This window comes from Cydia strobilella, chromosome 20, assembly GCF_947568885.1.
Source record: "Cydia strobilella chromosome 20, ilCydStro3.1, whole genome shotgun sequence".
Classification (NCBI taxonomy): Eukaryota; Metazoa; Arthropoda; class Insecta; order Lepidoptera; family Tortricidae; genus Cydia; species Cydia strobilella.
This window is the reverse complement of record NC_086060.1, coordinates 7,125,885-7,149,027: the sequence shown is the minus strand read 5'-3', so window position 1 is coordinate 7,149,027 and position 23,143 is coordinate 7,125,885. Positions and strand designations below refer to the sequence as shown.

The window sequence follows — 23,143 nt, the reverse complement described above, 5'->3', positions numbered from 1 at the left end:
GGCTATCATTGTAAAGTAGTAAATTAAAATAACTTCGCTTTTGTACGTTTTTCTTGTGAGAATTGCTTTAATCTTTGCTTTGTGCCATAAGTAGAAACTGTTGATGATGTCGTATTTCGTATTTTACAACTTTGTTAAAGCACCACTAAAATTATAGGACTAACTTAGGTAATTAGCCAAGTATTGGAAATTATCTACTCACTCTGGTTCTTAGCTATTAGAATCTATTTAGGCCCGTTAATGTAGTTACTTATTTTATTATTTTGTCATACATTTAGAAAATATTATGTCATTCTTCGTTTCTTTCCTTGCAATCTTGACTTCAAAAGTTAAAGTTGCAGTTGAAGTTTTGAATGTGTTTTTAATTTACAACTTAAAGGCGAAACGTTTTTAACGTTTTTTTGAAATTCAATGAGTAACCTACTCGTACAAAGCAGTTCATACAATAGTAAATAGGATCACTAATCCAACATTCTCAAATCTCCGTATTCTAATGACCACATTTAAACGTAAACGCTAAAACAAAGCCTTAAAAGTCTCAGTTTAAAGTACTTAACCAATAACCATCAACTTCAAGGCCTGACAGTCGCCCAGACCGCAAGACCGCGACCTCAACCCGGATCAGTTGGCCAACCAGTCGAGCTTAATCATCTTCTCTGTCGAGAAGCGATTCGCATGACAATGACACAAGTGACTGTCAAAACATTGGAACAACGAAATGGTGTCTGTAGCAGAGGTGGCACTTTTGCTTTTACTTCATTAAATTGCCTGTATAAGAAGGGGCTCAATTCCTTAATATTAAGACGAAAGTGGGCGACCCGCACGAATTCACCTTTCCATACAAACGTAGTCCTCATTTTCCTCTGGATAGTAATATTATTGAAAATATTTTGACACAATTTGATGTATCAACTATGCTCTTTTGTAAAAAAAAATCGAATTTTAAATAAATTATTATACTCTTGTGTTTATTTTTTTCCAATTTTAAATTAGGTATTATAAGAGTTAGGAACATTTAAAATTTTATTTTGTATGGAATTTTGTATTCGTTCCTAATTCTTATAATAATCAAAAATCTAAAAAAAGTCAAACAAAGGGGCATAGCTATTGTTAATATACATCAAATTTTGAAAACGTACAAACGTAGTCCTCATTTTCCTCTGGATAGTAATATTATTGAAAATATTTTGACACAATTTGATGTATCAACTATGCTCTTTTGTAAAAAAAATCGAATTTTAAATAAATTATTATACTCTTGTGTTTATTTTTTTCCAATTTTAAATTAGGTATTATAAGAGTTAGGAACATTTAAAATTTTATTTTGTATGGAATTTTGTATTCGTTCCTAATTCTTATAATAATCAAAAATCTAAAAAAAGTCAAACAAAGGGGCATAGCTATTGTTAATATACATCAAATTTTGAAAAAATACTAAACTGAAATGGATAACACACACTAAAAGAAAAGTGACTAAGTCCACCGGTGGCCGAGACCGGAATCGAACCCGCGTCTTCAGCTTACGCGGCTAATAATGTCCTGACCACTAGACCACCCGACACACCATCTATCTCTAGAAGGGAATTTAATATATAGTAGTGTGACTACTTTAAAAAAAAAAAATTCATAACATTAATTTGATTTGTTCCCTAGTATGTAAAAACATTTTTCAGTAAGGAAAATGGGGACTTAGGACTAAATTTGTACGGAGAAGCGGTTGTCCCCTTTCCTCCTAATAATTGTAAGTATCAGAAGCATTTTAGTTAGTATTGTGAATACAAAAAAATGTGAAAATACCTCGTTCTCGACTTCACCTTAATGTCTTACCCTAATTACAAAAACGGTTTAATTTTTAACAAGAAAATGCCGTACAATCAATATTTAACGACCTTAAAACTACCCCTATTTTACTAACATCAAATATTCAACCATAAAGAGCCTCATATTACCTCGAGTCTCCAAGTTCCTTAGCGAGGGTAAAAGCGTCCCACAACTTAACTCTATGGCCTTTACTTAAAAGGGGTGAACACACTTACGCTAAGCGTCTCTGGAATTATTCATAAACAAACTTTACCACGAATTTGAATTCTGAGACGGTAATTTTTGGGATCATCGCGGTGCTTTAACTTGTGAATTGTTGGCAGAAGGTTTTAAAATCCCGATTTTCAATGTCAACCATCAACACGCCATATTTAGATTAAAAATAATTTACATGCTTAGTTATTAAGCTAAAATAATGCAGCATCTATAATAATGATCGATTCTATAATTCAATTCTAAATAACTTTCTGCGCTATGTTGACTGCCTTTGATCCTCCTGTGGGTCTTTTAATTTCTAAGTTGACTTTCAGGAAACCTTTTTGAGATGGAAAAATGTTATATCGCAACGTAACGCAAAATGTACGATTTGCTCAAAGGTTAACTAGAAGAGATCCATGAAAGGGATAAGTTCGCCTTTGTACAAATGATGTGTGTTTTTCCTGTTTTATGTTTCTTTTTGTACAATAAAGTGTTTTATTACTACTACAATTGCAAGGAATTTTCATACTATACTATACTGTACTCAAGCAAAATAAACTAGGTATGTCCTCTTGAATACAGTCGCCATCAGATATATCGGAGCGGCCAAGGTGCTCAAAAATATCTGAACACGCACTTAACGCCTTGACAATAATAGAGACGTGTTCATATATTGTGAGCACCTCGGCCGCTCCGATATATCTGATGGCGACTGTACCTACTGATATTGATATCACTGGATCTTTTTTTACCATTTTTAACGTGCGGCCTTACAAGACACAGGCTCATATCGTCCTAATTAAGATACAACAGGACTGAGCACTTTGCATACAAAACCTTCCAATCAACCTTAACTCATCGAGATAAAGTCGATTATCCTTTAATTAAGGAATGACATCGGTCAGGGAATAAAGCTTTTACGTTATATCGGAATGTTTTCAATTATAATGCGCGCTTTTATCGTAATTGAGTTTCTTGGTCAATGATGGCTGTATTTGAGTTTAAGTGTGTATTTGGTATGCAAATGTCGAGTCAATGGACTTTATCTCTTTCACTACAAGAGTTCAGAGCCGTTGCTGCTAAAATCTGCGACCAAAAAAAGTCTAACATCGTCGCCTGAATTAGGTACTTTTAAGTCTCTTAAATGACAGCAGATAAAACGGACTAAATTTAAATTGATAAGTAAATACCTAAGGCGTTAGTTTTATTTAATTTCGGAACTTTTTTTTACTTTTACAGCATAATAGGTTATACTGTGACGACCGGTCTGGCCTAGTGGATAGTGATCCTGCCTGTCAAGTTGATGGTCCTGGGTTCGAAATATATTTGTAAATTCTATACATATATAATTACTATTATTATTATTATTTCTGAGTACCCATAACACAAGCTTTCTTGAGCTTACTGTGGGACTTGCTAAATCTGTGTAAGAATGTCCTATAATATTTATTTATTTCCTTCTGAAACAAAACCTTCCTTTTAATGTTTCTGATTCTGATTTATTATTATTTATTTATTTATTTATAAGTAGTTGTGGAAAAAGTACTACGGGTAGGACCGTGGGCCTTAGGGGGATAATTATTTTATTCAAACTCTGTCGGCTAAATTACGCGATTCAAATTCAAAAGTTTCAAAACTCCGCGGTTATATAAATATCCAAATGTACCTACGATTTATCTCGAATTTAATACACAATTACACACTCCCTCCACTCTAGACGTACTTAATTGCATAAGTTAAATAAGGAAGTACCTATATAACAAATTAAAATCCAGAAATACTCAAACTCAAACCAATTTAATTACCAAAAATAAGCCGAAAGGAGCTGCAGAGTAATAATTCACATTCAATTAAAACCGACGGAATAAAGTTCATATTGCCTCAAACTTTCTGATATATCGCCCCCCTAAAACCACCAAATTAACATGAGCTATTACCCCCCTCTTGCTGGAGGGGTATGTTCGTTACAGAGGGTATTACAACGAGTTAAGAGGGCTCTAATTAGGTTGGACGGTGTAATGAATGATTAAACAAAGCGTTAAGTCTATTATCGTAGCGAGAACTTTATTAGAACGGCTAATGTATGAGCGGGTTGTAGGGATGGGAAGAGGATGGGCTAGATTGTCGATAGTTATATTATATGTATACCTACTGTATTACATAATTAGGGTTTCGTACCAAAAGGGTAAAAACGGGACCCTATTACTAAGATTCCGCTGTCCGTCTGTTTGTCTGCCCGTCTGTGTGTCTGTCCGTCTATCTGTCTGTCTGTCACCAGGCTGTATCTCATGAACCGTGATAGCTAGACAATTGAAATTTTCACAGATGATGTATTTCTGTTGCCGCCATGTTAACAAATACTAAAAAGTACGGAACCATCGGTGGGCGAGTCTGACTCGCACTTGTCCGGTGTTTCATAATTCATAAACTGTTTGTCCCGTACAAATGCATGTTGTTTTGTATATAACCTACACTTTCTCAACGTTTCAACTCGATGATTATTTTACTCGGCGTTTTTCACATCAATTGTGACATAAAAAAACTCCTAAAAAATATTGTTAGTACGGCACAACGGTACACAATTTCGTGGAATGTTCCTAAACTGAGTAGATATTTAACACAAATATTATACTAAATACTAATATATAATTATGTACTTTTAAAAAGTAAGTTGAATTATTTAAATGCATATTGCGCAATGTTTTCAAATAACATTCGGCTACCGCATTGACATGAGATAATTTTATTGCAATTAACCTGCGCTTATAGGTCGTATTGAATACATTAGAAAACACTATAGTAGTTGTATACCTATGTCTTAAGGTTTGTTACATCTTCATACCTATTCGAGGGTAGGTACAGTAGTTGTCTTTAGTAGTAACCATGTTAGCGAAGAGCAAGAGTGCTTACGATAGTATTAAAAAAAATTACTTTGTATAATGATTTTTTGTACATTGCTATATAATAAATAAACCCGGCAAATTAATTCCTCCTGGATTTTGACTATTTTTATTGCGCTGGTTCTAGTCAGCACCTCGGACGAATCTGCACCCGTTTCTCGATGCAAGGATGGTAAAATAAAAGGACGTATATATAGATGTATCCCTACACTCACCCCCGTGGTGCTTGTGCAGGTCTTCGGTTTACTCCAATTAAACTCCGCTTTACGTGTAACTTCACTTCACATCCAATGACTTTCTTTAAAGTATTTAAATAATAAATTTATCGCACCACATTAAAAATCAACCGCACAGAGCTGACATTTTCTATCTTCTTTGATCAAATTCAAAATTCTGTTCCTTAGTTTTGGCTTCTGCTTGTGTTATGCGCATGCCCCAAACGAGATATATATATTATAGGATAAAAGGTGAGAATGAAAGAGATGACAAAAGTGGCATAACGAAACAATTTAAGGATGCGTTCTGAATAGTATGGTATTAAAAATTAAACAGTATATGTGTATATATTTATTGTATTTGTATGTATATATTATTTTCAAGTTTATAAATTGTTATATGTATATCGTCACTACCCGTTCAATGTTGTAAGTACTTAACTTTCCTGCTACCCAAAGGTTGTCTGGAAGAGATCGCTTTTTAGCGATAAGACCACCTGTTGTTACCTAGTCCTAAGCTTGTATTTCGCTTTCCGTGTATTTTTTTTTAACTTTATTGTGCACAATAAAGAATATTTACTTACTCAATTTCATCGCCTTTAGTTTGTAAGTTCTACTAATAAAAATATGTGTCCATGTGTTACACGCAATAAAAATATTCATTCATTCATTCATTTATTCTATTATCGATATTCCCTACCCCATCTCTAGCTGACAGAAGCCAGTTAAACTCCCGTCTTGATAATTAGATAAGCGGTAAAGCGAATGAGCCGGCGGTGGCAATTAGTAATTTCAGCCTGATTATAACGCGCTGACAACGATATAAATTTGCTGCGTATAATGGAAACTGCCGTGATTTAACAAAATAGATAAAGATGAAGGATAATATAGGCAAGTTAAGAAATTATTGATTTATAACTAAATGATGATCAAATTTTTTTTTTATACTACGTCGGTGGCAAACAAGCATACGGCCCGCCTGATGTTAAGCAGTCTCCGTAGCCTATGTACGCCTGCAACTCCAAAGGAGTTACATGCGCGTTGCCGACCCTAACACTCCTCTACCTCGTTGAGCTCTGGCAACCTTACTCACCGGCAGGAACACAACACTATGACTCTAGTGTTATTTGGCTGCGGTTTTCTGTAAGGTGGAGGTACTTCCCCAGTTGGGCTCTGCTCTAGATCTGGAATGACATCCGCTGTCCTGTGCCCTACCACACAAAGCGAAAGGTCATTCACAGTGCCCATACCTCTCTTTTGGACGTAGTTTAAGGACATACCCGGGTCCAGGACAAAATGTAATGTGAAAAATATACAAAATTTCATGATTATTCTAATTCTATCCTACACAATTGAATCATACCTAATCATATGCAATCGTTTTAGGATTATCCGAGACAGTAGAGACTTTGCGTCGTTCATACAATATTATGTCACTAAACATAATAAATATAATAAAAACCTAAAAACAATTTAATTGAGAATTGTGTTAGCTTTTTTTAAACCTTCTAGATATCTCTACATCCCTGACCGCCTCATTCATTTCTGACTTTTAACAAATTCATGGCGGCTAATTAAGATGTGCTTTATTAATCACTTCCGGCTTTCTACGGTTTTTATACCGCTTTATATCCGAGCAAATTGTTGTTGAAATATCTCTTTTTTTTTGGCTTATAAAGTGTAAACTTCAGGAGTTCTGAAATTACTTTTCTAGCTGGTATTTGTATGCCATAAGCCACAACCAAGTATATAGTACAAATACGTACGTTAAAATTAAAACGCCTTCTTAATATCAGGTTAAGATTGGTCCAATGTCAACTGTTTGTACAGAGGGTTTGTAATCTATTTACTTAGTATCATTTCAAAAGCACGCACATTGACCAAACAAATCAAACAACCTTTTATTAAACAACATAACAATTTGCCATTAACAAAATTGTAGGAAAAGACGCACTAAAAGCTTTCTTGAAGATAGTATTTATTATTCAGTACAATTTAAAATACCTAGAGTATTTATTTTAAGATCACTAGTGTATATGTATAGTTATGCTTGGTCTACGCTACATGACTTCTATGAAATTTTGATCAATGTAATTTACTAATTATGATTTCTCTTTTTATCTATAAATATATGTATCGATATCTTTGGTCGATGGTTGTCTGTCCCTCCCTAGCTTACTTGCCTGGTGGCATGGAGATTGTCAAAACAGTTGCACGTCTAAAATCGGGTCCGTCTCCGAACTTGGAGACGTGACCGTATTCTGCATGCATAATAGAGGAGGCTTGATACCGCCTTGATTCCATAAGATTCTGAAAACCTTTTTAAATTGGAGATTTTTTATTAATAACAGCTTTTAAAAGCCCGCTTGAAATTAGTTATTTATGGAAAAGCAGCGAAAAGAACTTTTGAAGAATTATTAACTCCAAAGAAATGTAGTCTTTAAATGCAAACGGATTCGTTCAAGAAATTAAAGGTTAATATTGATTATTGTTACAAAACAGGTTGTTTAAAAATTGGTTTCGCCTCACCACATTACGGTTTAAATATATGTAAATAGACGAAATGACAAATGCTAAAAGTACAAGCTTTCATCGGTAAGAGAATATTACATGTGCCTTAGCACATACAAATTACTGAAATCAAAAATATATACACTCAAGAGCAACAAAATCGCGTAATTTTATATGAAAATCCGAAGTAACGCCATTTTCAGTGCTCCGATAAATATACTATACGATTTTTATGCGACTTATAATTATATGTGTATTGTTTATTTTGTTATTTTTGTTTCAGAATTGATCTTATAGGTTGTGTTGTGTGTCGTTTCCATTTTATTGTTACATACAAATTCTTAAATCTAAATACATAGTAAATTGCTTTTTATGTATGAGTATGAGTATGAGTAATGGTAAATTTATTAACAACCCTCGCAAACTTGAATTTCGTTTGACACGCAAAAAGTAAATCGATAACTTCCTTCTCCCTTCTCCCTTGGTCACGTCACTATGTACCTAATTTTGTTATATTGCTACCACGCCCAAGTAAATTTGTATTTTAAACATAAGGTTTTACCTAAAACTAAAGTACCTACGAACAGAAAAAAGATAGGTACCTACATACCTGATAGTTAAAGAAAAAACATCTTGCCAACTTGCACCCTCGAACATTCTCGAACCTCGTATCAATCAGCCAACGGATTTGTTTCTTAATTCCTAAGGAGACAGCCTACAAGCAGCAATTATCCCAAAGACATCCAAAACGACTAACACCACAGCCAAAACAGTCACAACTCCACACTCAAACCTCAAACGATTCCGCGTCTTCAAACTATAGAAGCAAAAGCAAGATTAGCATGAACAGACATCCTCCTTGCCAAAATTAAATCACCAGACACACTTTAAGCCGAAATAGACCGTTTGCGGTGGCAACAGCTCTAGTTTTCCTCTAACAGATTACAGCACCCTAATTCTGGGAGTTTTAATATTCACTTATACAAGGGAAAAGAATTACAGGGAGGAAATGAAGCAGGGAGAGTGAATAAGTAAAGAGCCAGCTACCATGTTGCCGTTGGGCGGTACATTGTGTTAGCTCGATTCCAATTCGATTTGCCGGAATACTGAATTGACAAAGGGAATGAACGACCTTTACAGCGTGTAAATAGTTTGAGGAAATTACGGTTAGAAAGGTCATTTCGTATTGCGAATGGCTACAAGAAATGAATTAACTAATAAATTATTGAATAAAATTTCGTGTTCGACATTAGAAGGAAGACCATCACTTTCAACCTTTATTCTCAAGCTTGAAAGGTGAAAGTTATTCTTAGCAAAAATAGTGCTACACTGATAAATCTGTCAGATTTAGTGCAAAATTAATACCGTCTAAACGTGACATGCTTTTTAAATAAGCTGTCATGTTTAATTAGTCTACATTCATAATAGGGATGGTCTATAATTGATCGATATCTGACAAAAGCAGTGATGCTTTAGTGATGTATGTATCTGTCATTTTATTGTACATTTATAAACAAGTTTACACAAATAGACTTAACAAAGTAAAAGATGTAAGTATATGTACAAAGGCGAACTTGTTTCTAATAGAGATCTCTATAGGATCTCTATAGTGATCGGTATAGGACTGCTTTAAGTCATTAAAAAGTTTTATTTGTCAACAAATAATACTGTTATATACAAAAAAAGTGTTAGTAGAACGTGGTACAAAAGTTTTTCTAACAATCTATGCTAATGAAAAATGAAAAATAATATCCAATATTGGCTGACGGGACAGAATAACATCAAGACATAGTTGATCGACCCATTTACCTACATTATATAGAACTAACTCAGCAGTGCAACTTTAACCCAAACGATAACAATAACTTAAACTCCGCATTCGTAAAAGTCACAAAAATAGGCAATAAACCAGGAACAATGCATGCATGTAAAAATGGAGTCTTTCCCACCGATTAATAATGTATGGATCAAACTGCCGAGTTGTGCTGCTCATACAATATTTACCCCCGGGTCCGTGTAACGCCTGCTTCATGTTTTATACATAGCTATACCCACTTAGTGTGGAGCATTGATGGCGAATTTCTTTGCCTTTTTGGAGTTTATTCCACTGTCCGTGTGCAATGTTAGTCTCAAATGTCTCAATTTACATTCTTAAATTATTATAAATAATTATTTACTAAAATATCAGATAATTTTCGGCAGATCTCTACAATACTAAAAGTCAGAGCTCTTACATAACCTTAATTATTATAACGCTTTTTTGTGTCTTTTGTACTTAACATCACTATTACTCAGTATATACGTGTAAACAAAAAAAAAATGTAAACTGTATTTCAGTATACCTACAAAATATTGCGAAAATCAGGTAGTTTCATATTTTGTTCGTGGCAACACAGGAAAACGAATCTTTCTTCAAAATGTTATTTACCCAGCAACCTTTCTCTTGAATAAACTTGGAAACGTAGAATTTTGACGAGAAAACTTCTCGTAAAAGTTAGCCAAATAGTTTTTTTATTCCAGTACAATAATCAAAATAGAAGAATTAGCTACATTCTTCATCTCATCGTCATCGCATCACGGTAATATATTATACTTTTATCTTATAAATGTATAATTTATTACCTATATAGTACCTACCTAAGTAGTAATATTGTGAAATCGTATGTGTGTATGTCTACCAGTAGCCATGTAAGATAATATAACTATTTATTTTATTATACCTCGTATATCAACTCAACTACTCATGTAATAACTTTCCACAATCGATCAAACGAATGGTGAGATGTAAAATACGCACCAAATTGACATTTAAAACGACTATAAATCGAATCGACTAATAAGCATCGGTATCGATAAAATTTATGCAAGCATCGATTTATCGACATCTCATTTATAATGTTGTCACATGCTTATCTAATTGTAGATACGCAATGCTGCTCTAGAAGGAAAAGGTAGTAACTGTGTAAGAAAATTGTGTGTGTTAGTTTCTTTTGTTTTTGAAGTGTAGAATAGGTGTGGTAAGTAATGGTGCTATTGTTCTCATTCAATTGGGTGCTAAGTATTGTAATGTATGAGCGGGGTGGGACAATGCGTTTTTAATGATTGGATTACGTGTTGCTCCATGTGCATTCATATGCATGCATTATATATTATGGCTTATAAATATTTAATATAATATATTTATTTAACAATTTAAAAATGTTAAGTCTAGAGCTAAACCCAGAAAAGTCTGCAGAGATTTTAACAGCATACACAATGCCAGTGTTATTTATACACCATAATTTCATAGAATTTTGACGTTTAAAATAGCACCTAGACTGCGTGTGCTGTCAAAATCTCTGCAGACTTTTCATGGTTTAACTGTATGTATTTACGATCATATTTTATTTATTCAACAGTAAACTTACAGTTACCTGCTTATAACTTCTAATAGACGAATTTTTATTATTATTAAGGTTCCTAATAACTACTTATTCAAAAAATCAAGTGATACAAATAGGTATTTTTTTACACGTCATTTTTAAAGGCAAATGGGGACCGCGTTTGTACTTATGGAAAACTAGCTTCTAACTGCAACTTCGTTTGCGTGAAATGATGATGATGATGGCTGATAAAAACTATCCTATGTCCTTCCCCGGTTCTCAAACTATCTCCATACAAAATTTCATCTAAATCGCTTCATTTTGCACTTATTTCGAGAACGATTTTTTGACAACGACTGAAGTTGAAACCCACATTTTTTGACCACCACACACGTACGAAAGGTTAAAATGTATCTTTTATAATACGCTGCCAAGAAAAGGGTTAATATCTACGACTGTCAATGTCATATAATCCCAAATAGTAAAACTTATAATGATATTCCGTCACATTAAGTCCAGACACTCAATCTGGCGACCCAAATGAATAGCTTTTATCTATGACAAATGACTCCGTGCTATCGTCGTCTTGGCCAGACTCCGATGACGATTCAACTCTACCAATAATGATTTATTTATTGGGTGAGGTTAGTGACATCTAATAGCTACGGGTTTTTACAAAAGTTTTGTCCTTGTCCGGTTTTTATGCTTAGACCTCAACCACTGCTTATTACTTATAGTCAGCGTCAGATAAATTACAGCAACTAAAGTGGCCATATTTTTATCCAAATACTTATCGATATCGATAAAAATATTTCAGGAATCCTTATTTTAGAATTTATGGCACAAAATACAAATGCAGCACCACCACTACACAAAAATACAAATGCAGCAGTGCCACTGCACTGCACTGCTGCATTTGCCACTGTATTTTGCTACTCCAATGGTAATAGTGACGTGTTCAAATATATTTGTTTACCTATAGATAGTGTTAAGTAGTTTACCTAGATAAGTTTACCTATACATGTCCAGAAAAAACAAATTACCCGTTTATTAAAAATACATTATTCCTGATAGAGTTAAACCATGAAAAGTCTGCAGAGATTTTGACAGCACACCAATTGCAGGTGTTATTTTAACCTTTCGGACGCCAAGAGCCACTAAATAGGTCGTGTGCTGTCGTGCCTGCCACGCCAGCGACCACTAAAGTGGTCATGGCGGACGCTGTCAAAGCAATCGTCCTGCTGACAGATAAGGTTTATATTCGTTATTCACTAGTCGAGATATTGGCGTGTAGGCCACGACTTGACGCTTGAGGAAAAGCGTTCAAAAGGTTAAACGTCAAACTTCTATGAAATTATGACGTATAAATAACAGTGGCACTGCGTATGCTGGTTTAACTACATAGTAGCCTCGTCTCCGTCTCCACGAAATCGCGAAAAAAAAATTTACCCTCCCACACAAAATGGACCAGCCAAAATGCATGAAAAGTCAAATTTTTTTTCGCGATTTCGGGGTTGGTCGAATAGTAAAACTTGCTCAGTATTATCCCAAAACCTCCCGGCAACGGGAATGCACTTATTTTTTAGCCAGCCTTTATACAGATTTTATACTAAGCGAGTGGTTTAAATATCTTACAAGTATTAATAATTATTTTGAAACAGAACGTGAACGATTACATTACAAACACATGTAAAAGCCAACCTTTATAAGCGTCTCAAGAATGTTAATATCCGTGGACCAATATAAGAATATCTTAAACTGTATAATAACTCCTCTTTTATCTTTATCTTTACTTAAATGAGTCTTTTTTTAAAGGTTCGGCCCAAACGAAGTGTCTGCAGTGTATTAATATCAAATACTTACTTTACCGGCAAAAATGTGAAAGATAGATCTGACTTATGGAAAATGTATGTATTTTTTTATTGCAAATACCTATACTTACTCTTTTTATATGGACGTAGCTTAGTTATATTTAGTCAATCCAAATTGTTAGTAAATAAGAACAAAACAAACTATACTCATCGTTTTTTTTTCAGTGTGTAAGACAAAGATAGTATGAATCTCTCTGTCTATGTTTGAAATGAGATAGTCTACTACCTATCCAACTTATACTAACCTATCCATTAGTCTACGGAAGTAATATGTCATACTTATAGACGTCGATAAAAATATTTTTGGATTCCATATTCTGGGATTTATTCTTTATTTATTGCACAAAATACAAAAAAATACAAATGGAGGACTTATTGCCACTGCACTGCCGCATTGAGGGCTATCGTTTTTTTGCTCACCAGTTGGCGCCTCTGTTGATGGTGGTACAAAAGACTAAAGAAAAGCTGTCAGTCATTGAAGTGACAAGTGACATTTGACATTTCGAACTATGGAAAAGACCACCATCTACACTAGCGCCCCTAGCGGCGAATTCATACGCGTTAGCCCTCTTTGCATATATTCCGTGACCATAGAGATGTGTCCTTAAAAAAATCAACTCGTGTGTTATGTGAGTTATGTAGAATAAGCGCAATTTTATAAACATCTCTTTGTATCATTCAACCAGAAACAAAATAATAAATAAATAACTGTAGTTCGGAAACGACAATTAACATAATTTAATGAGCGCGTTTAATCAATAGGACACATGTTCGGACGACGCTTTTAACTCCATGAATAATTTAACTACGATGACATGACACGGAACAATATTCAAATTAAACATATAGGTACATTTGTATGGCATATTTACATGTTTAATCTACTTACATGTTTACAGACATGTTTAATGAAATAGCGTAAGGTGTGCTTTATTTTTCATAATTTAGACTTACTTAATTAACCTACCTATGAAAATCACTACACCTTATAAAATAAAGTCCCCGCCGTGTCGTCTGTCTATATGTTCGCGATAAACAATGCTGAATGACAAACGATAAAATAATAATCGATACGATATAATGCGATAAACTGAATGGATGCGGTTTTCACCCATTCTTGAGGAAGGTTTAGGTGTATAATTTGCTAACCCGTGCGAAGCTGAGGCGGGTCGCTATTGTTTTACTACAACGGACGAACACGGGAACAAACGAACTGAACCAGGCGTGTTCCGCGATTTCGTCGCGTCGCTACAAGTACCTGCGGCCGCCTCAATTTTGAGGTTTTGCCATAGTAATGGCCGCACACCGCTATGGAACGAACGCCTGCACGCGCTTGCGCCGCCTTGCGCGTACCTAGTAGTCGCGTTTTGTTAGGGAGTGAATCTTCTGTATCTAGATTATATTACTCCTCTACTATTATATATTCTGTGACTGAACCTACAAAAACAACAATCGTAAGACAATCGATGTTGTTAATAGAAATCACAAAATGCATTTTTTTCATGAAAAAACCTACACAGAATCTAAGTATTCATTATCAATTGATAAAATTACAACTCTTAATAAACACAATATTTGAAAAATACAACCGCGAGCATTAATAAAATCTATTACATTTAATCAACAACACAACAAAGTCATTTCATTGATTACATATTAGGTATATCTCCACTCTTATATGCTCGCCTACTTTTTTATCATGCACTAAACTTATCAGTTGAAAAACTACTTCAATTTAGCTCTGCCCGCTCGCAAAACGTTATAGTATAGGCACCTATTAAAAAGTAAAACCCCTCGGCAACAAAAGCATTCTAAATTCAAAACTGCGAGACAATGCCGGTCCGAATCGTGTTGGTGGCATCACGGGCGATTACATCTAATGGACAAGCGCTGTTTGTGTACGGACTCGATAACGCTTGCTCGATACGCGCGGCGCCATGCCACTGCTTTATAAAAAAAAAACATACACTCGTGATCTACTCTCTGATACTAGAGCTTTATTGTTTATGCTATTGGATTATCCTATTGTTAGGGTTATTGATGAAAGGCGACAGAGAAAGGTGTTAATATGACGATAAAAAATAGGAAAGATTTATCACAAAAAATTGGTTTTGAGTTCTTATGATTTTGAAAAAGTGTAATAAGTAGGGCCGGTACAGACGGACTGCAACCCGACTGCAAGGGGCTCATTTCTCGAATGGTATTATATTAATATAGCCCACGAACTGTCAAATCGTATGGGTTACCATGCCAACACACTAATACATATTAGACTAATACCGTTCGAGAAATTGGCCCATAAATATATTGTCTGTGATGAACCCTGATTGTTCATTAGATTCCAAAAATCTGTGTACGAATTGCCATTAAAAATATATTGGTAACAACAACTTGGTACGACATTCAGATTTTATTAAGCTAAAATATCTAATTTTGACATTTTATTAATTTTTAGTCACAACTAGGCGGCTACCGCGGACATTGACCTTGAGGTGGATTCTAATTTAACAATTTGTTACGGTTTTCAACTGGTTTTGATAAGACCTTGACGATCGTCTTAGTCATTGGCGCGCACTTTACCACGACTCATTTCATTTCGCATGCACATTGGTGCAGCGTGAGCGATTTTCAAGGTCGTGTCAAAATAAGATCAAAATCTTAACAAATTTTTCAATCTGAATCGGGTTCCTTGCATAAGAATCAAAGATTTATATAACTCAGTATAAGATGGATACAGTCTAAGGAAAAACCGTTTTACCACCTTTGGCCTATTCTCGTCTAGATGGCGTTGACGGTTTCGTTTGTTATTTAACAATTTTAACGCATATCAGTGAAAGAACATGGGTCAAAATCATATAAAAATAATAAATTTAATCATTTATCCATATATAAATACATTTTATGGTATTTTTAACCATCTTCATTTTTAGTTTTAATCGTGTGTCGATAGATGGCAGTGAATTAACTGTGGCTACAAAATTTACTATGACAGTACTCCTCTATCCTATATATCCACTTTGATAAGAATAAAAGACTATCTCCGAAGTCCCGTGCTTGCCGCGCGATCGGAACGACACCGCAGGTAGGCCGTGTTAATGGGTTTTATCTCCAACTTATTGTTTTGTATAGTATTAGCCTGTTTATCGGTTAATGAGAACCGACTAGGCGCCGATATGGTGCTTGATTAATTCTTCCACTAATGCTGGAGACAAGTTAAGAGGCGGCGTGAAGCCAGGAAATTAGAAAGAAACAAAGATTATAGACGTGCCGCGTGAAACTTGCGACGGAAGATTTCACGATCGCGTGGGTTTTGACGTTTTTCCTCAATATCTCTAAAAGCAGACATCCGTTTTAAATTTTGCTTGTCAAATCCCTCGGCTATATCATTAGATATTTTATTCGAAAATTATACTGCTATGGTATGCAGGGTAACGATATACAATTGATGATAAATGAAAATTAGATTTATTGGATTTAGAATTAGAAAATTAGAATGTTTTCGTTATTTTCTATCGAGCCAACTTTAACCTTATAAGGTTTTTCTTGCAGTCTGTCCTCGCAAATAAAGTCTAGTTTCTGAGTGTTTTTTTTCCATGGCATTTGCCCTTAATTAAAATAGTTAGGTACCTATTTAAAGAAATAAATTTTGATCAATATACAAAAAAATACCTAAAACATAAAAAAAACTTTATATCAATATCCTCAAACCGATTTTATTTGTTACAAACTGACCTGTTGGTTCGTGTAATACATGGTTCCAATTTTAGTGTAAGTAGGTAAGTAGTAACAAAATATTTTATTACTGTTATAATAACTATAATAACACACATGTGAATAACACACATAACACATGTGTGTGTATAAGAGACTCCAGTAAGAGAGACTGAGATGTGGGTGTACAGGAGAATATTGAAAATCTCATGGACGGATAGAGAAAGCGATGACAGCGTTCTCCAGAGAGTGCAAAGAGAAGAGACATTTAAGACACTCCAAAAGAAAAAAAGAGAAGAGAAGATTCGAAAACTGCAGTACTTTGGTCATGTATTGCGAAATGATAAATACCTGAAATACCACCTCCTTCAGCTGATAATACAGGGGAAAATCCAAGGCAAACGAAAACGTGGAAGTAGACAGGTGCTGGTTCAAAATTCAAGATGAGCACCAGATCGCTGTTTCGAGCTGCAGCGTCAAAAGTAAAATAGCCCTAATGATAGCCAACCTCCGGTAGGAGACGGCACCATAATAACGCTTACGCCGCTTTGCGTTCGCGTGTTGTTCGCCTACATACCTAACTGTACGCTGCGTAAGAAGGTAAGAGACTCACCTCCATTTCGTCCTTCGATTCTGAAACCACGTCTTGACCTGCGCGTCGGTCATCTTCAACGTCTTTGCTAAACTCGCCCGCTCCGCCGATGCCAGGTACTTCTGTTTGTGAAACCGCTTTTCCAGCTCCGCTATTTGCACGCGTGTGAACGAGGTGCGGGGCTTCTTGCGTTTGGGCGGCGTTCGGTTCTGGTACGGGTGGCCGATCCGCCTCGTGATGGGGAAGGAGGCTGGAAAGAGAGTTAAGTGTAAGTAAAAACCACTATTTAATTTAATGGGATTACTAAAGCTACATACGTATTCAGGTGAAGTTACCGAAACATGTTTCCTGGCGGATTATTGATAAGTATTAAATTAATTACACCACCCTAATCTACTGCACAACTTTACTCAAAATCTTATAAATCGGCAATTGAAAATTAAATAATTGTAGAATATGAATAATAAGTTGGATTCCTATTATTATTATTGGGGCGTTGTGGGCCTTTGAGTGTCACGTTGACCAAACAGTGATGATCTTTTATTTTCAGTACATTGTAGAAGTTCCGAGGTCAGATGTTCATGTTGCGGAACAAATAAAATACCTATTGTGATTATAAAAATATAAGTTCAGCTTTCAATTGAGTATTGTATATTCATTTATAGGTATCCTAATTAGATTTCTGTACTTTTCAGCTCTAGGAGTCATTAATTCATGTTTTCCTTAACTCGATCATTAATCTCATTATCATTTTACTAAGATTAGTAATCAGATACATGATTTCTTATTAAAATAATTATTTCCTCCGCTTATTCGTAAAAACCAAGCATTAAACATCATCTGCATATTATCTTGGCAATTCAAATCACGGTTTAATAGCTCTCTCATGAATAAATAAAAATCTCATTAAACATAAATCTCCATTATGTATATTTGTATGTACTTATGTTAAATTGCGCGTACAATTGGTATAAAACTACAGGCTATTATGCGAAACGATTGTAGTTTTAAGTTCGTAATGAAACTGAAATTAGCTATATGTTTGCTGGAACTTGACCAGTGTCCGAATGAGGTCAAATATCCTCAATAAGTTCACGTGCTCTTTCTACGGGAATTAGAAATTAGCAACTACCCGCAACTTCCAATATTTCAATGCAAATTTTTATGTAATTTGAGGTTATAAACTCTTGTCTTCTAAAAATTCATCCAAACCTGTTTAGCAGTTTTTGTAAAACCACCCAACTCTGCTCCAATACTTCTACTATAGTTCATTATAGTAGATTAAGTAATTAAGAGTCAGTAACTATGTTCTTTTCATTTTTGACCGAGATTTTCTTCCATTGATGAATTTTACCTTAGAACTGCGTATAATTTTCTATTAGGTTTTACTATTAATTGAATGATCAAAGAATAGTATAGTAACACTAAAACGAAAATTATGCGAGCTCTTGGCCCCGAGTATATTTTCATGTCCTTTGGCGTTGAGACCCTTGGCCCGTGGGGTCCTAACCTAATGCTCTACAGCTTTTTAAAGAGCTATCCAAAAGACTGGTCGACTTCACTGGCGACCGAATCGCGCAACGTATGAGCATCGCAACACAGCGGGGAAATGCTGCCAGCATACTCGGCACCATGCCAAAGGGCGCCACATTTTCTAGATGTATTTTACTTTTAGTTTTTGACTATTATATAACATTGGGTGATTTTATGGTAGGGTGTTAATGAGAATAAAATAGTAGGATATTTCATAAGTAAAATCATGTCTGGTAACTTGGTGGCGAACTGGCGAACCGATCACATATATTATACAGGGTGGCCAAAAATATGTGCATTCCCGTTGCCAGGGATATTTTGGGATTATACTGAGCATCTTTTACTATGGGACCAACCCCGAAATCGCGAAAAAAAATTTTGCTGTTTCATACATTTTGGCTGGTCCATTTTCTATGGGAGGGAAAATTTTGTTTCGCGATTTCGTGGTTGCTCCCATACTTAGTAAAAGTTGCTCAGTATTATAATCCCAAAACCTCCCAGGCAACGGGAATGCACATGGTTTTTGGCCAACCTGTATATTTTTTCTTCATATTTTGTATAAATATAAATTTTTAATATTAGTTTGAAAATAAGATTGCCGTCAGATTCAAGCTTGTAATAAAATCCTAGTTAATAGTAACATTGATAGTTTATATCAATTAAAACCATAGTAAAAACATACAATACTTGTTTGAAATCGGTCTCAATGGTATTAGGTGTAGGTAGCAATGTATAATCTATTAAACATCAAGAATATTAAACATGTTTTGAATGTACAAATGTACAAAAGAGTAAATGGATCCATTAGACTACAATAGCTATAAATATCATTTTATATCATTGGCATTGAACATAATGTTAACGACCAAGCTCATCTCACGCGTCATTTAATACAAATCGATCTATTACGAGAACCACCCATTACTCGACTATTACCGAACGCTGACCAATCACAACGCTCGGTTTGTAACGTAATTTATTGAGTTTCGAATTTTAAAAACGTAATCCGCCGCCATCTTGGTAATTTTGAAAGCTACGTGTAACTGCTACTTTGGAATGATTACCTTATTACTTTTAATGGCGTATGGGATAAGTGCGTTATTATGATTTCTAGTTTTATTTTGAACTGAATCGTAATCTTTTATTGCCTTTAAATCTCTAGATCTCCAACTAACCTAAAAATATACTTTTTGTTATTGATTACCTTACACTATATTTGAGATATAAACAATATATGTAAGTACCTAGATTTACTACATTTTGACTTCACATTAGAAGAAACCCAAATTAAAGGTCAGTTATTTTTGAGCACTTTGGCCGCTCCTGTATGTATATCTGAGAGCCACTGTACCTATTGCAAGCATAGTTGAGAAGTCTTTTCAATAGGGCTTATTTTCTATGAACACCATACAAAAATAAGCCCTTTTGAAAAACACTCCTCAGTTGAGATCACGCACTTAACTACTTATTTGTGCCCATTCGTTTAACATCGTACAGCTACTGTCACAAAAACGCACTTATAGAGGCAGAAATAATTAAAGATCTCCGATACTAGCAATCTACAAATACGAACCTTAAACGCTTCCAAATTCAAATTACGAATTCATGTTTCATTCTTTTCAAATATGGAAGCGCATTAAACGGCGTGCTCCCATTGGCCGAGCGGCGTAATGGCGGCGTGACGTGACCACAAATGATGTACTACAATTGCAGGGGAATACATAACTTGTTGGATTGTTACTCGGTGCTAAGTTTAAGGTGGGTTAGGTTAGATTGGAAACGGAAATGGTAGGAATCATTGCGTTATTTTCGTCTGTTTAACAGGTTATGGTCTGTATTAACTTGAGGCGCAGTAGTAAAATGTTGGAAAGCGCTTTATTTTCTGAAGAAATTAAGATAATTTTCACAATGGATGACTGGTCCTGCTGCTGACAGCTGCCCTAACATTAAAAGTTGCCTCCAGCGGATTCTTAATAATAATTACTTTAGACACGTAGCCAGACGGGATCTGGATATCTTTGAAAAGCGCATTGTGGTTGGCATGGTGTATGGAGGACGGGGTAGTGGACATCCACCGACTCGTTGGGCAGACATTGTAACGAAGGACTGCCAGGCACCTCTATGATTGTTAAGACGGCGGAAAATCGTGCAGAATGGAGAGGTTTGGTGGTCATGAGGAAACGAGAAATAATAAGAAGATGAAAACGTAAAGGACTTTCCAACAGCTTACACAGCTTAGTTACATTTTGAATAAATCAAAATACCTGCTGATAAAATACTTAGGTACTCAATATTTTTTGGTTACGTACTAAAAAACTCACTAAAACGATTCTAATACCTACTAAGAACTAGTAGGTAACGAATCGCTTTGTTGTACAGTTGTGCATCAAATTTTCTTAAAGAGTGCTTTACAAGCTGGTGTGGGTGTAAACATTAATTATAAACACTGTCGTTTTTAAAACCTTCACTTCACAAATCATTCCGCTAAACAGTAAGCCATTTTTCTTGCGAATTGCGGCACGAGGCACGACATCCATTTTGTTGATTATTCGTACTGTAATCGAGTCCTGCACGAATCTAGAATAATAATAGAATCTAGGCCGAATTAAAGGACTGAATAATTGGCTGCGGCAAGACAAAGGGATTTATGGAGGCTATGATTATGTTGATTTTATGGAGCTTACTGTTTTGTTTTAATGGGTAGCTGAAGTTTAGTCACCGTTTGTAATCACAACGCTTTTACATTACCGGTGTACCGGTGGCAACGAATTCCAAATAGGTATCATAACATTCTCATTCGAATTACAAGTGTCCCGATAATTTAGTGATTTTCGTGACATAATTATACATGTTTTCAATTTACAAAGATTTGTTAGACAAAATATGGCTGTTTTAACTGAAAAAGTCTCCTTGTTTAAGACAGTTTTAAACAGCTTATAAATGCTAAATTGGTTAAACGAAAAACTTATGTAAACCCAGCCGCAAAAGTTTATGGCCACTTAAAAATTGAATTCATCAATATTTTGTTCATGCATTTTGGAGCTCCGCTGTACCTACAAAAACGATAAATAAATTCTGACCTAGTGAAAAAGGGTACAATACAAGTCTCGCGCAGCTAAGTGTAAACGAGTGCACTGCGCTGCCCGAGACTTGTACAATATTCACTAGGGTCACAGGTTTAAATATCGTCGAATTCGCCACGAATAAAAATTAAAAAAAAAGTCAATACATCCATCTGTGCATACATTTACTAACTTATAAATAACCGAAAAAATAATATCAGAATCAAGTCATACTTTATATCCAAGAAGTCGTCAAAAGCATCATAATCTACAGGCAAGAAGGGACGACTGAGAGACAACAGAGATATTACATTAAATAAAGCTTCATGTCAGTACCTCGCAGCATTTTCCTTTAACATTACATTATTTTTAAAGCCAGTGTTCCTGATTTGGTGCTCAGGATAAGATTATTGTAATGCGGGTTACATTCTTATCACGGCAGATAGCATTATTTCCATATGGAGCTCCACAATCAGGGCTTCCCTTTGAAACGGAGCGCGATTTAAAGGTTTGTCTGCAACTTAGAAATAATGCCATTATGGAATGGACGCTACCACTACTAATATAGTAAGCATCACAGTAGGTAGTGAATATCCTGTATGTCGCCTTATACCATGTAGGGCATGTAGCATGCACCCGGCTTTATAATCTCTGGTTATTGTGTTTATGACTATATTAAGTTTTTTTATGGAAAACTTTACTGTCAGATATGTTTCTGGAGGGAATACGATATGTGATTGACAGATTGTTAAGAAGATACGTTAAATTAAATCAGTAAAAACAATAAAACGGAGCTAAATCGAAACAAATTAAAGTTTGATTCTACAATACTTTGTACGTACCTACTACCAACCAATAAATCCAATAATACGTACTTTTACCAAAGTTGCTATTATTAACGTTTTGATTTTTATAGCGCAAGAAAATGTGATAAAAAGATTTGAGTTTCATTTACTTTATACCTAGCTGTTTATATTTAGATTCTCATTTTTTACGAGTTATGAAGAAAACAGGCATTTCTGGCAAAAGGAGCAATAAATATATAATTTCTTTGTAGTTTTACATGTATGTAAAATGCATAATTTTGGTGCAATAAAGAATATTTACTTACTTACTTCCCAAGTAACATTAAGCGCTAATTTTACCTTTATATTACCTGCGTTTAGTGCATCAACTTCAAAACTGAGCTAAATATATCCAGAAAAAGACATGAAGGCGCTAAATATATCTATGTCACTATGGTTACCTATTAGTTCAACGTTTAGGTGAATATCTCCAACGTCGCTCGCGTAAAAATTATCTTCAAATATCATAGGTAAATGCATCTTCATTAAAAACTTATTAAATTATTATTCGTTTATTAAAAA

General features: G+C 34.9%; 2 protein-coding genes across 3 annotated transcripts in view; both read right to left on the bottom strand.

The window, feature by feature from the left end:
- The window catches only part of LOC134750524 (BTB/POZ domain-containing protein KCTD9), a 512,667-nt gene that overhangs the window by 381,614 nt on the left and 107,910 nt on the right, over nucleotides 1-23,143 (bottom strand). The gene's annotated exons all lie outside the window — the stretch shown is intronic.
- The window catches only part of LOC134750644 (T-cell leukemia homeobox protein 3), a 43,979-nt gene that overhangs the window by 3,726 nt on the left and 17,110 nt on the right, over nucleotides 1-23,143 (bottom strand). Inside the window, exon 2 of the mRNA XM_063685864.1 lies at nucleotides 17,203-17,431. Coding sequence (XP_063541934.1) covers nucleotides 17,203-17,431 — 229 coding nt within the window. The remainder of the gene's footprint in view (nucleotides 1-17,202; nucleotides 17,432-23,143) is intronic.